The sequence below is a fragment of the Vigna unguiculata genome, chromosome 9 (assembly GCF_004118075.2).
Source record: "Vigna unguiculata cultivar IT97K-499-35 chromosome 9, ASM411807v1, whole genome shotgun sequence".
Classification (NCBI taxonomy): Eukaryota; Viridiplantae; Streptophyta; class Magnoliopsida; order Fabales; family Fabaceae; genus Vigna; species Vigna unguiculata.
In genome coordinates this window covers 36974098-36986552 of record NC_040287.1, presented here as the reverse complement: position 1 = coordinate 36986552, position 12455 = coordinate 36974098, and the positions used below count along the sequence as shown (strand labels likewise).

Here is a 12455-nt window from a genome sequence, read left to right as displayed (position 1 = left end):
ACTTAATTTTTATTTTAACATTTAATTTATAAAATAAAACAATATTATTATTTTTATAAAGATATCTGGAGTTTTGCAAATTATTTTTTTATTGTTTAATTACGAGGTGTTCTGTATGAGATTTTGCATAAATCCTACTCACTTCATCTTAATTGACGGTGGTGCTCTAAAACTTATAAAAAACTTAATTCATTTTTATTTTCCATGTATAAACAAAAAACAATAACCATGCAAAATAAGATGCACTACCTTACTTAAAATAAAAATCAATTAGTAAGAATTGAGAAGTATATGAAAAATTTGAGTACACAAGTAAACAAATATTGTTAATAAAAACTTAATTATAAATATATCTATATATATATATATGAGAAATTTAAACTTTAACTAAATTTAATATTTATAATAAAACTCAAATTTTAAAAATCCAATTTTAAATTTGATTGGAGAAGATTATCTACCATATTTATTAAATTTTATATAAATTTATCAATAAATAATTAGTCAATATTTATTTAAATTATTTATTTTTCGTAACTAATAACTACACAAATAAAACAAATTTAGTTCTTAAATGTATGTCATAGTATCAATGTACTATTTAAAAATTAAAAATCTAATTTAATATCTGAATATTAAAACATTTAAATTCAATTTTAATATTACAACTTAATTACATAATAATCTTTGATTTATTATTAAATCAATTATTTCAATTAGATTATAATTATAAAATAGTCATAAAACCTTTAACATGTATTTTTCTTACATGTTTGCTACTAGATTTGGTTCATCTATTCTTTCTTATTTACCGATGGGGTGCTAGATGTGTTCCAGACTATAGTCTTCTTGGTGGGGTCCATTATTTTAGGGTTTGCTCATTGCAGATTTCTATTTTACTTTTTCGTTCATTTCCCGATCTACAAATCTCCCAACACTATACATCAATTCTTTCTATATTCATTTTTTCTTTTTCGCGAAATAAAGTCTCGCGCGGTAAGATGCTCTGTTCCTTGAATCTTGTTTGAGCTTTCTCAAATTTGTTCACACGCCCATATTCAAATATATCAATCTCCTAACACTACAGCTAAATTGTGTTTCAGGTTGCAATTCAGCATGCAGGTTCGTTTCTGGTACTTTTGTTTTTGTTTCCGTTTTCTGTTGAGAGTTTGTGATAGATGCAATTGTTGCGAGTAAATCTATCGGTGTGAATAGCAGATGATGATGTGCAATTAATGTGAATATATGTATTTTTTATGGTGTGGGTTATCTGTTAGACTAGGTGTTTTGGATTCACTTCGGTGGCTTGTTTGTACCTGGTTTTGGTTTTGATGTCATCGCTTGCATTTGTCTTAAGGTTGATTCTTCAATAATTAGATGTTTGAGATTTTTGACGTGTGTTTTAAGTGCAGGCATCGAAGGCAAGACTGTTCAAGGAGTATCATGAGGTGCAGCGAGAAAAGACTGCTGATCCTGATATTCAACTAGTCTGTGATGAATCTAACATTTTTAAATGGACGGCTTTTATCAAGGTATGCTGAGTGGTAACCAGGACTTTGTTGATTACGACCTGTTTGTGATGATTCTCACATTTCCTTGGGTTTGTTTTGTTTACAATTAGGGTCCCTCTGAGACTCCTTACGAGGGAGGGGTGTTCCAGCTTTCTTTTTCTGTTCCGGAGCAGTATCCTCTACAGCCTCCTCAAGTCCGCTTTTTGACAAAAATATTTCATCCAAATGTTCACTTTAAGGTAGGATGGATCTGTCCGTATCTGTTGTTCTTGTACTGGTGTACCTTATCAGTTATGAAATAGCGAGTGTGATTTCTGAGGAGAATTACATTATACTAATTTTTTCACTATTTTCACTGATGAATGGTTGCTGAAGTTTTCCAAGTGATACATAGACTAAAAGTTTTTTCTGGATTAGTTTGGTGAATGGAATTGGAATTGCATTCAAAATTGTAATTCCAACTCCTATTCTAATTGGTTTGGAATTATAATTGCTATTCTGGTTGGTTTCAAGTTATAATTCCCATGTTTGGATTGTGTAAGGAAATAGAGATTAAAACTATAATTCTATGTTTAATATGAATTGCATTTTTGGTCATTTTAAATTAGGGTTAGTTATCTGTATGAGTATGATGTGGGAGGTGAAGAGGGTAGCAATAACTATAGGAGTGGTGGTGGGGATAATGGGTATTGATGTGCAACAATGGTTATCAGTGATGGTAGGAGTGGCGGTAGTTATCAATGGAAATGGGGGATGTTGGTGGTAACAATGACTATCACAATTTTGACATCCAGAGGTGGTGGGGGCGACGCAGTAGAAATCCTTGATAGTAGTAGTAATGCCAATGACAACAGCAATTATTGAGTGGTGGTACCATGACAGCAAGGGTGGGGTGGTGATGACATTGATGGTTGGTAGCTGGAGCAACATAAACAGTGGGAACAACAGAATAGTGAGAATGAATTTAGGAATTGTAATTTAGAGGGTAGAGGTTGGAGGCAGAGATATGTTGGCTTTAATTATACTAGAATTCCATGGAATTGGACTTAAGATTGTTGTTCTAATTCTAGATAAATTTCTAAATGTCATAATTCCAAATTCAAGCTCCAATTCCATTTCACTCTTTGGTGCACTTATGTGATGTTTATAAATGATGAGTGTTTGTGCTTGGTCTCAGACAAGGTTATCAGACTTGAGAGTCTACGTAGACTCGACGTAAACTCGTAAGAGTTACTTCATCTGAAAAGTTGTATATAGTACCATACTCGTAGACTTGACTCGACTCTCAGATGGTTTAGTTACCTTCTCAATGATGAAAAGGCCAATAATGCTAAACTTTTATGGGAAGCTGATAAGTTAAAGAAACCTAATGCATACTATTAATTAACCCCTTTTAAGTTTCACAACTAATTAGAAATTGAAAGCCTTTGATTTGATTTTAATTGCCTGTCCATTATTATTTTTTTTTCTTTTTCTTCTGTTCTTTATAGGTTAATGGATACATTTTTTTTTCTATTGGATTTGATATTCTTGAGATTCCTCCATGACAATTGGTTAAACATCTAGTAATTTTCCAGACTGGGGAGATTTGTCTGGATATCTTGAAAAATGCTTGGAGCCCAGCTTGGACACTTCAATCTGTCTGCAGGGCTATAATTGCTTTGATGGCCCATCCAGAACCTGACAGCCCACTGAATTGTGATTCAGGTTGACAAACTTTCTCCACTCTATTGTTTTCTCATTTGTCTCTTGTGTGGATTTTATTGTCCTATCTCTTTCCCGCAAATGACTAGAAAAACTGCAAGAAAGAAACTCGAATTCATGTGATACTCTGTTGTAATGTACTTTGCCTTGACTATGGGACCTAATTGAAATTAGATTTGAGGGTTGAAAACTTTCGAAAGCACTTTTTTATACGTTCAATTGTGCTTGAGAGAATGGATGGGAAGTTGGTGCACTAGAATCATATGTTTCATTTGTTGCCTTTAATTGCTCGTGATGTATGAATTCTCATGTATATTACTAGACTTTTGTTGATGATTAAAAACTATCACAAGAGCACATTGGTATGTGTTGGGAAATTCAAGGATTTATTGATATTGATGGCAAACTAAAAAACTTCAAATCCTTAAGCTGTCAGCTCAGCCCAAAACTATCCTTCATTTTTTTTTTCATCTAGTACTAACAAAGGTGAGGATGAAAAACTTGTAATGGTATTGACGAGGATGAAAGGAGATATCTTTTTCTGCCACTTATTTTATTTTTTTGTTACAGGCAATCTTCTGCGTTCAGGTGATGTTAGAGGCTACCAATCCATGGCAAAAATGTACACAAGACTCGCAGCAATGCCAAAGAAAGGCTGAATGATTTTGGATAACTTGTTTAACAAGTTAACAATAGATACAATACTTCTTTGGTATAATGTTCATTTGTTTGAAATGTATACATTTTAAGACATGATATTGATTGTGTTAATGATGTGTGTTAAAGTAGTAGTAGTGACTTGTACAGATTGTATCCGTGACTTCGTATATCTGGATTCATGCCGGAATTGAACTCAAATATATTCCAATAATACCTTAATTGCTTCAGTTTTAAATAGTCTCATTTTGAACTTGCATTCCATAGTTTGATTCTCAACTATTATAAAGTTAGTGCAATTTGCAAAAAATTGAGTCCAAGGCATTCTAAAAGCGTTTGGATTATACTGCTTGGATTATACTAATCAACGGAATCACTTTTAATTGGTACGAGTAGAGGTTTTGGAATACATTTTTAATAAAAGCGGCTTTTCTTATTGTCTTGCCCATTTTGTGATTTTTTTTTTAAAGTAACAGAGTGGATGTATTAGAAAACATAATAATGCTTGTAACTAACAATATTTAGTTAATTGAATAAATTTATATGATCATTTATGATTTTATTCCTCTAGTTTCATGGTTACAGGCTGTATAAGAGATAATTTCGTGTATAACTTCGTTTATTGAATGTGATAGGAAAGATAGGGAATGAATGTTTATTGAGTGTGATAGCAAAGATAGGGAATGAAAAAGGATGGTTAAGATAAAACGATTTCATAATAAAATTAGGAAATGCATTTGATTTAGCTTGTTTGGTTTGAGTTTAAGATAAAAGATATCAACACAAAAATATGATTTTTAAAAGTTCAATTGTTATTAATTCGGAAATATTTACTTTTATCTGCAAAAATATAATTTTTAATAACCGACAATCTTAATGATTTGCTTAAGTATGATTGGCATAGGGTTAAAATAAAAAAATATTAACTAATATAATTAAGATAAAAAATTAATATTATAAATTAAGATACTGCACTAACAAAAAAATTAACTATTTTAATTATTATTTTATATAATTGATATTATATAAACTAAAAAATAACAAAAAGAAATCAAAGATTTAAAAGTAACGAGATCTTCTATACTTAAAATAAATAGGTCAATATTATAAGGATTTAAACATTTTTTAAGTAAGTTATTTTATTAATTTTAAATTGTATGAGAATGGACAAGAAAGAATAATGGCTACTTTTTATATTACAAATAATTTAAAATTATTATAATTTTTATTTCTAAAAACTAATATATTTTATCATTTTTATCTTTAGACATAAACTATTTATTCCTTATACATAAAAAACAATTTCGTAACGATTTAATATTTTGATTTGAAAATTAAGATATAAAAATAATTTAGAAGTTTTAGGTAAAATGTATTTTTTTAATAAAAGTACAATATTAAATTAAACTATTGCTATAAAAGTAAAAGTAATATACACAATTACCTTACTTATATCACATAAAAAAATTACTTAGTTAAATTAAGTCTCTAAAAAAGATCTACTTATCTTAATTTAAAAATTTATTACCCTAATTGTATTAATTAGTATTTTCCAATTCCCATTTTAGATAGGGACAGTGATTAAGAAAAATGACACTTATAACAAATTTAAAATTAACAGTACTAACTTAGAAAATTGATGGAAACCATAATCAGTCTGATTCATCATTTACTGTGAATCACAAGTAGAGATAAATTTTTCCAACAAAATGGAGTTTGTAGAATAAATAAGAATCATTTCCCTTTGGGCAACAAGATGGATCTAACATATAGGTGCTGTAACATCGCATTATCTTGAACTAGGAAGATATATTTGATAGGGAAAAAACATTTTGGTTTGTTCATATCATGGCAGATACAATCACAAAAAGAGAATTGAATGAGGCAATGCGTCAGACCAATCCCTTTTATAATTTATTAACACATCTGAGGACACTAACTATAAGGCTTTAAAAACCTATCAAACCAATCAGATGATTCCTTCACTTGAAATTTTGTTAATTGGTGTCCCACTCCAGGTTCTGCAATAAACTGCATGTAAAAGCAACCAATTATAAACATGGACAAAAAAAGAAGTCAATTATTATCAGTCAGCCATTGCTACAAAGCTAGAAGACATCTTTCTTTCCCATCAAAACATATTTCCATACATCTCCAAATAGAATATCGGAGATCCTATATCAACCAGATGTAATTTTATATATAAATAGTTACAAAAACCCTTTTTACAAGTCCATTTTGTGGATTAAATTAGGTTTAAATTCTACCTCTTAAAATATGGTACTAGAGCTATGAGTCAGAGTCTATCTTAACAAAAAAATTTATTTTATTAAGTCTATCGTGTCATTATTAATTTGATTAAAGACAAGACAATTTCATAATAAATGAATAAAAATTTCATCTATTACAAATTAATTTTATAGGATTAAATTAGACTTAAACTCTATCTCTTAGTATAAAATCTCCAACCATCTGAATTCTCATACCACATTCTTAATATCAACCGTCTCTCATTCATTTTAAAATAAACTTTCCAAAAGGTGATTTTTATATTTATGATGTCTCACCATGTAAGTTTTTGTAAAATTAAGTTAGAACTAAATCTATATTCATATTTTTATTGTAAGAGATTGTTTTATAACCGGTATAAATCAGAAAATCACAGGTTGCAATCAATTGTAAAATCCATTCTTAATAAATTGACAAGGGAAAACCCTATAAGAATGTATCATTTCCTCAACGAAGTTACCAACAAACACCAGTTCATACCTTAAAATTATCTAAACACTGAAACGCTTCGTATGCCTGGCTAGCGTTTGACCTTGTAACATCCAAGCTTGCAACGGGACACTGAGGATCTTCTGCACCTAGAGTTTCCAAAACCCAAGCAAATACTTCAATTACAAGTTAATTTAGAAATATTCACAAACTTTAAATGAACGAAATAATTAAGATGAATAGGTATGCATGCAAAGGTCTATGATGTTATTTACAGACACACACGAACTAAATAAGCACAATCCTTATGCTGCAGCAGTGAGGTTACTCTGAATTGTGTGAATACATGAGTTGTATATGAATAAGGTAGCCGGTTTAAATGAAAATGATAAATGTCTTACCATTAATAATAAGCAACGGACGTGGTGCTATAGCTGGAATTGAATAGGGTGCATCAAATTGGGAATCTAAACTTGGAGCAATACCGTCAAGTACCTGATAATTATGTGATCAGTTTGATAAAAAGTGGATTTTAGTTTAACTCAATCCTAATCAAACATGTTTATAAGATAAGGATTGCAAACACTTATATATTGTAGCATTTTTACTAGTTGATATGAGACTTTTAACACCCCTACGGCATCTCGACCATGAGATTTGAAATTAACAGATGATCCAATAACGGGTGGAATAATATTTTTAACAAACAACAAATCTAGCTAAGGTAGGCTCTAATAATAGCTCTGACACCATATTAAAAACGAGATTTTAAGCTTAACTCAACCCTATAAAACCAACTTGATATTAATGGATGGTTCAAAAGCGAGTTGGACAAATATGTCCAACAAACAATAGAAATGATTCTCACACCATATTAAAAAGTGTACTTTTAAGTCTAAGTTAACTCTACAAAACTAATTTGTAAAGTGAAGTTTGTACTCATTTATACACTCTAAATTGATCTTATCACTACTGAATAATCGATGTGAAACTTCCAATAAAGTTCGTAGTATCCATTGCCAAAAGTTTAAAATAACAACAACAAAACTGTAGATTGAAATTGTGTCCCGCTGATGAATATATAGGTAGCAATAGTGGGATAAATACATGGTAAGCATTCTCGATCATGTTTTGTTAAAGCAGAATTGCATCAAAGCATAAGGAAATTCATTTGGAGACAGAATTGGAATTGATTTCATACAAAGCCATGGACTGACCTTCTCCACCACTTCTTTGTCAATAACATCTTTACTCATTTTATGACGAACAACTGCATCCAAGAACATTGTTGTCACTTCAGCATGTAATTTTATCGATGTCCCTGAAGGGACCACCATGTAATTTATCATATATATATATATATATATATATATAACTAAATCAAAAGATAAGTAAACAGATAAAACATAAAAGAAATTTCAAAAACTCATTTAACATTCTCATACACTCAAACAAAGGCTTCATACTACTATCAACTAGACCCTTCCATTTATCGTTGTCTATTATCCACCGAAATCCCTGCAATATATAGCACATGAGTTTTGGAGCCATTGTTAAAAAAACACAATTCGCTAAACAAAAGCTCCAGTGAATCATTCAGTGTCACCCGAACGGCCATAAGAGGAACAACCACAGAATAGCGAGCATCAGCAACTGCAGCAAACCATGCATGAATTCCTGCATAGAAGAATTATACAAGTGATGAATATCATATTGAAAATAATCATTTCTACATCTCTCAACCAACCTCCAAGTGATATTCCGGTGATTCCTATTCTAGAAGGATCTATATCCTCTCTTGTTGTTAGATAATTTGCAATTTTAATCAATTCCAAAACCTGCCAGAACATGAAATAATACACCGTTTATGAGCCGAACAAATCGTAAGCTTAAACTATCACAATCACACTTGAAACAAATCATTTGGCTCAGAAAAATTAAATTAAGTGATTCCATCTTTAACTGTATTTCATAAAAAGAATGTCCAAAAGTTACACTACTAAATGGGAAAAATATTTTGTCAACCCAAATTCTGTAAGATAATAATGATTTGATCTATTTTTTTTTACTCATTTTTATTTTACCACTCTAATCACTCTTCAATTATCACATCATATTATTATAAAAATAAAAATTAGATAATTAAAGGATAATTAGAGTCATGAATTAAAAAAATAGATTAAAATATCACTAATCATTCTGTATTACAACCATTTGTCTTCAACTAATAATAAAATATTAAATTAAAATAGAAAGTAAATTATTGAATAAAATTTAACAAATATGGTTGCGGGATGGCTGTATAAATTTTGAGGGTTTCAACTTATCACATCCAAAGCCGTAATGTTAATTGAATATAATAAGGAAATATGTGATATTTATTTATAATATAAAGCCGTTACATACAGTAATCTAATCATAGATTAATAAGTATAATATAATACTTATTATTCGATCTCAAACTAACAAATAGAGAACAATAATTTTAATAATGTTATCCTGACAGTGCATAATCAGTAAAGTTAATGAGAAATTACCACGTCGTATATGAATGGACTAGTGTACTGGGTACTCCACGAATAAACTAGTGCCTGAATATATTTTTTTTTTACGGTAGAGTTGCAGCCAAAACAAGTAGAAGAAAACTTGGTTAGTTTTGAATTTTATACAGATGCCTTATTTTTTAACTTTCCAAGTGATCATGGGTAAATATGTAAGCAAAAAATAGTCAATTTCTCTATGCAAGGACCACACTACAGAAAAACAATATATTTTTTCTCCTAAATCTTAACCATTATTCTTCAAGTCTAATTATCCGTTTACAATCACTGAAATAGTAATCCAACTATTATGTTTGGAACTCATTTACAAAGTTATTTGAATTAATTTACAAACCAAATTCTATGTTTTAACTTCAAATTCCTATATTATGAAACTACTTAATTACCATCACTTTGAATGTAAACGTAATAAGAGCAACATAGATGAATATTTTAAACTGAATTGTTAACATTCAACAAAGTTAGAGTTGCAAAACAAAAACAAAAAAGTTTAAAAGCAAATCAATTTCTAAAATTTGTTGTTCAAACAAAACCATTTAAATTTTCAAATACGAGTTTATGCTAAAACTTGTCCCTAAATAAAATTGCGTCATTTCACCAGGAATTCTGAACCTGAAAATAAGGCAAAGAAAAACATGAAGCAAAATAATCAAATCAGTAGTATAAACTCTATACTATCTTCCAAAATAACACCTATACTTAACAACTCTCTCTATTAATACAATATACATATCGATAACTATAAAAATTATTTTTTTGATTAGTATTCTCTATACTATTAATAAAAAGATTTTTCTTTCTAACTATTTTTTACTATTTTACCTTTTATGTTTTAAACGATTCTATGTATTTTTACTCTTTTAAACTCAATTACTTTTACTATTTATAAAAATATTAGCCACAATAATATTATAAAAATTAATAAAATTGATTTACGTTTAAAATACTTTTGTGTACATAATTTTTATGATAATTTAATATAAGTTATAATAATAAAATTTTATTTGAATAAATATTATAATAGTTAATCTTTATTATCATCATACAAAAATAGACACATCTCATATGTTTTCACCCGTATTAACAAAGAAAGTGGTTAATTAATTAGGTGTGTTTTTTTAGAAGAAAGACGTACATGTCGATAAGCCCCTGTGTCCCTTAAGCAACGTTCTCCATGGTAACATGTATCCACCGAAATTGCAATATATCCCCGCGAAGCATACGCCTAAAACAAGTTCGAAAGAAAGAATCAGTGATTATAATTACTCTAATTATTTACTCTCTACCATGATTTAAGATGATCATTGATTTTTTTTTTAAATAATGTTACATTATTCAATAACTCATACTGAATTATGTCAAACAATAAAAAAAAAATGAGAATTAAAATATTATTATCTTATAAAAAATTCATAATGCAGACGAGGAATAAGAATGGATGGAATAGTAGCAACCTTAAGCAACGGACGCAAGGACTCTTTGTTGTTGTACATACTGTGAAGAAAAACAACCGCAGGCCTTTTTTTCTGCTCATCGTTTTCCTTCAATTTCAAAACCAACATCGGTATCATTGTGTGCGTTCCAAAGTGTGGTGCCTGAGATCCGAAATCAACGAGTTTAATTCTCAAGAAAAAATCAAATCAGAATATTCAACTTCAAAGAAATTGAATTAATTAGTGATGTACGTACCCAACCGTAGTTCTGGAGCACAAAATCAACGAGTTCATCACCGCAGCAGAAATTGAAATCAGAAAAAGAAAAACACGGATTCAAAATTGAACTCCGCAGAAATGGAATGAATTAGTGACCTACTGGGTCTATATCAAACCGGATGTTCTCCTCCTCAAGCAACTCTTCAAGGTTCTCTATATCGGCCTTCGGACATGATTCCATTGCCTCGATCTATAATTTTCAACCGATTGAACCACTCAATTAAGTACAGATTTTAAAATAAATAAATAAAAAAACAGTACCTCTTCCTCCGACGGAGGTGAACCTTGATAGATAGGATTCGCCACTGGCTGATCACCTTGGGCCCAGTACGGATCTGAAGCATCACACATAACAACGAGGTTCAACTAAACGAATCGCTGCGCGATACATAGCGAGATTGTGAAAGTTAACGAGGTGAATTTGATTGTTATACTTGTAAATTGGTCATCTGCCGATTCATAAAATACGAATTGATACAAGTTGAGTCGAAGCTTTCTCTGAGTTTCTTCAATGGCTTCTTTTTCCGCCATTTTTGCTTGGGATTTTAGGGTGAGAGTGAGTTTAAGAAACGGTTCTTATAGTTACGTGCCTTTGACAGTTAGATTGGAATGATTGATTGTTGAAATTCATGATTGCCATGTGTCAGCTCACCCAAATAATATGGATGGAAGAAAAATTATTAGTTCAAAATAACTGATCAAATATTACAAGAAATATTATAATTATTATTGGTTTTTTACTCTCTAAAGTAATTTTTATTTTAAGCTCAATCAATAATTTTTTCATCATTTTTAGTTTATATATAAATATTCAGTCCTGACTTATAAATTATAATAGTGTAGTTCATGCATATTAATTATTCTCAACATTGTTTAATTAACAATTATGAAAAAAGAGAAGAAAGCAATTGATGGTGATCATATTTTAGAAATAAACGAGCTAAACAATGCAAGTAGACTTTTTGATTAATAGAACAGGGAAAATTCAATTTTTAAACTCATTTATATTGAACCCAACTAAAATAATGCCATCTAAACAAATTTTGTTAACATTCAATAAAAACTGGGTTAAAATTTTTAATTTTACTTTTATGTACGACCATTTTTAATTAAAATTAGTAATACATTACATAAAAGATAATTCATGATAAAAATAATTATTAAAATTAAACACTTTTTTTTTCGTATTATTACATGTTCAATTATTTTATTTCATTTATTAAAAGAAATTAATCCAATATAAATCAGATTTAAATACTCTACTATATTAATTCGGAACTCAAATAATCCATATTTAATTGACCAAACGAATCAAATAGTCAAATATAAATTTTGAGATATTTACAATTTACATTGAACTATGAAATTTACTCAATGTGCGTGATGTGTCTTAACAAAGAATAAGATTAAAAGTAGGAAAAAGTAACGAGTCATTTAACATACAAAAGTAAACAGTCATAAAAAAGAAAACAAACTTTTATTTATGAAAGAAAAAAGAAAATGAAGAGTAATAAAACATAATATAAAATTAGTAAAAAAATAAAATTGGATGTAAAATACCATTATCCTTAAAAAGTAAGGTGTTTAATTGG

At 29.3% G+C, this 12455-nt stretch overlaps 2 protein-coding genes across 7 annotated transcripts; one reads left to right on the top strand and one right to left on the bottom strand.

The window, feature by feature from the left end:
- Positions 1–778: 778 nt before the first annotated feature.
- LOC114195959 (protein PEROXIN-4) lies at positions 779–4110 on the top strand. Its single transcript, XM_028086412.1, has 6 exons — positions 779–996; positions 1104–1122; positions 1413–1532; positions 1622–1750; positions 3089–3218; positions 3786–4110. Exons 2-6 carry the CDS (start codon positions 1117–1119, stop codon positions 3872–3874), a joined length of 474 nt encoding a protein of 157 aa, XP_027942213.1. The 5' UTR covers positions 779–996; positions 1104–1116; the 3' UTR covers positions 3875–4110.
- Positions 4111–5629: 1519 nt separating this feature from the next.
- Positions 5630–11462, bottom strand: LOC114162203 (putative esterase YitV). 6 transcript variants are annotated; one of them, XM_028046014.1, is made up of 14 exons: positions 11298–11462; positions 11125–11198; positions 10964–11053; positions 10841–10852; positions 10606–10746; positions 10287–10376; positions 9128–9181; positions 8338–8428; positions 8221–8267; positions 8057–8108; positions 7808–7860; positions 6992–7085; positions 6642–6739; positions 5630–5903 (listed from the first exon to the last, which is right to left on the bottom strand). In XM_028046014.1, the coding sequence occupies exons 1-14, from the start codon at positions 11392–11394 to the stop codon at positions 5808–5810; spliced, it is 1089 nt and encodes a 362-aa protein (XP_027901815.1). In that variant the 5' UTR covers positions 11395–11462; the 3' UTR covers positions 5630–5807. The 6 variants fall into 6 exon arrangements, with proteins under 6 accessions (XP_027901815.1, XP_027901813.1, XP_027901814.1 ...); XM_028046012.1 differs by having other exon boundaries at positions 8197–8267; positions 11298–11461; XM_028046013.1 differs by having other exon boundaries at positions 8036–8108; positions 11298–11459.
- Between the last annotated feature and the right edge of the window lie 993 nt (positions 11463–12455).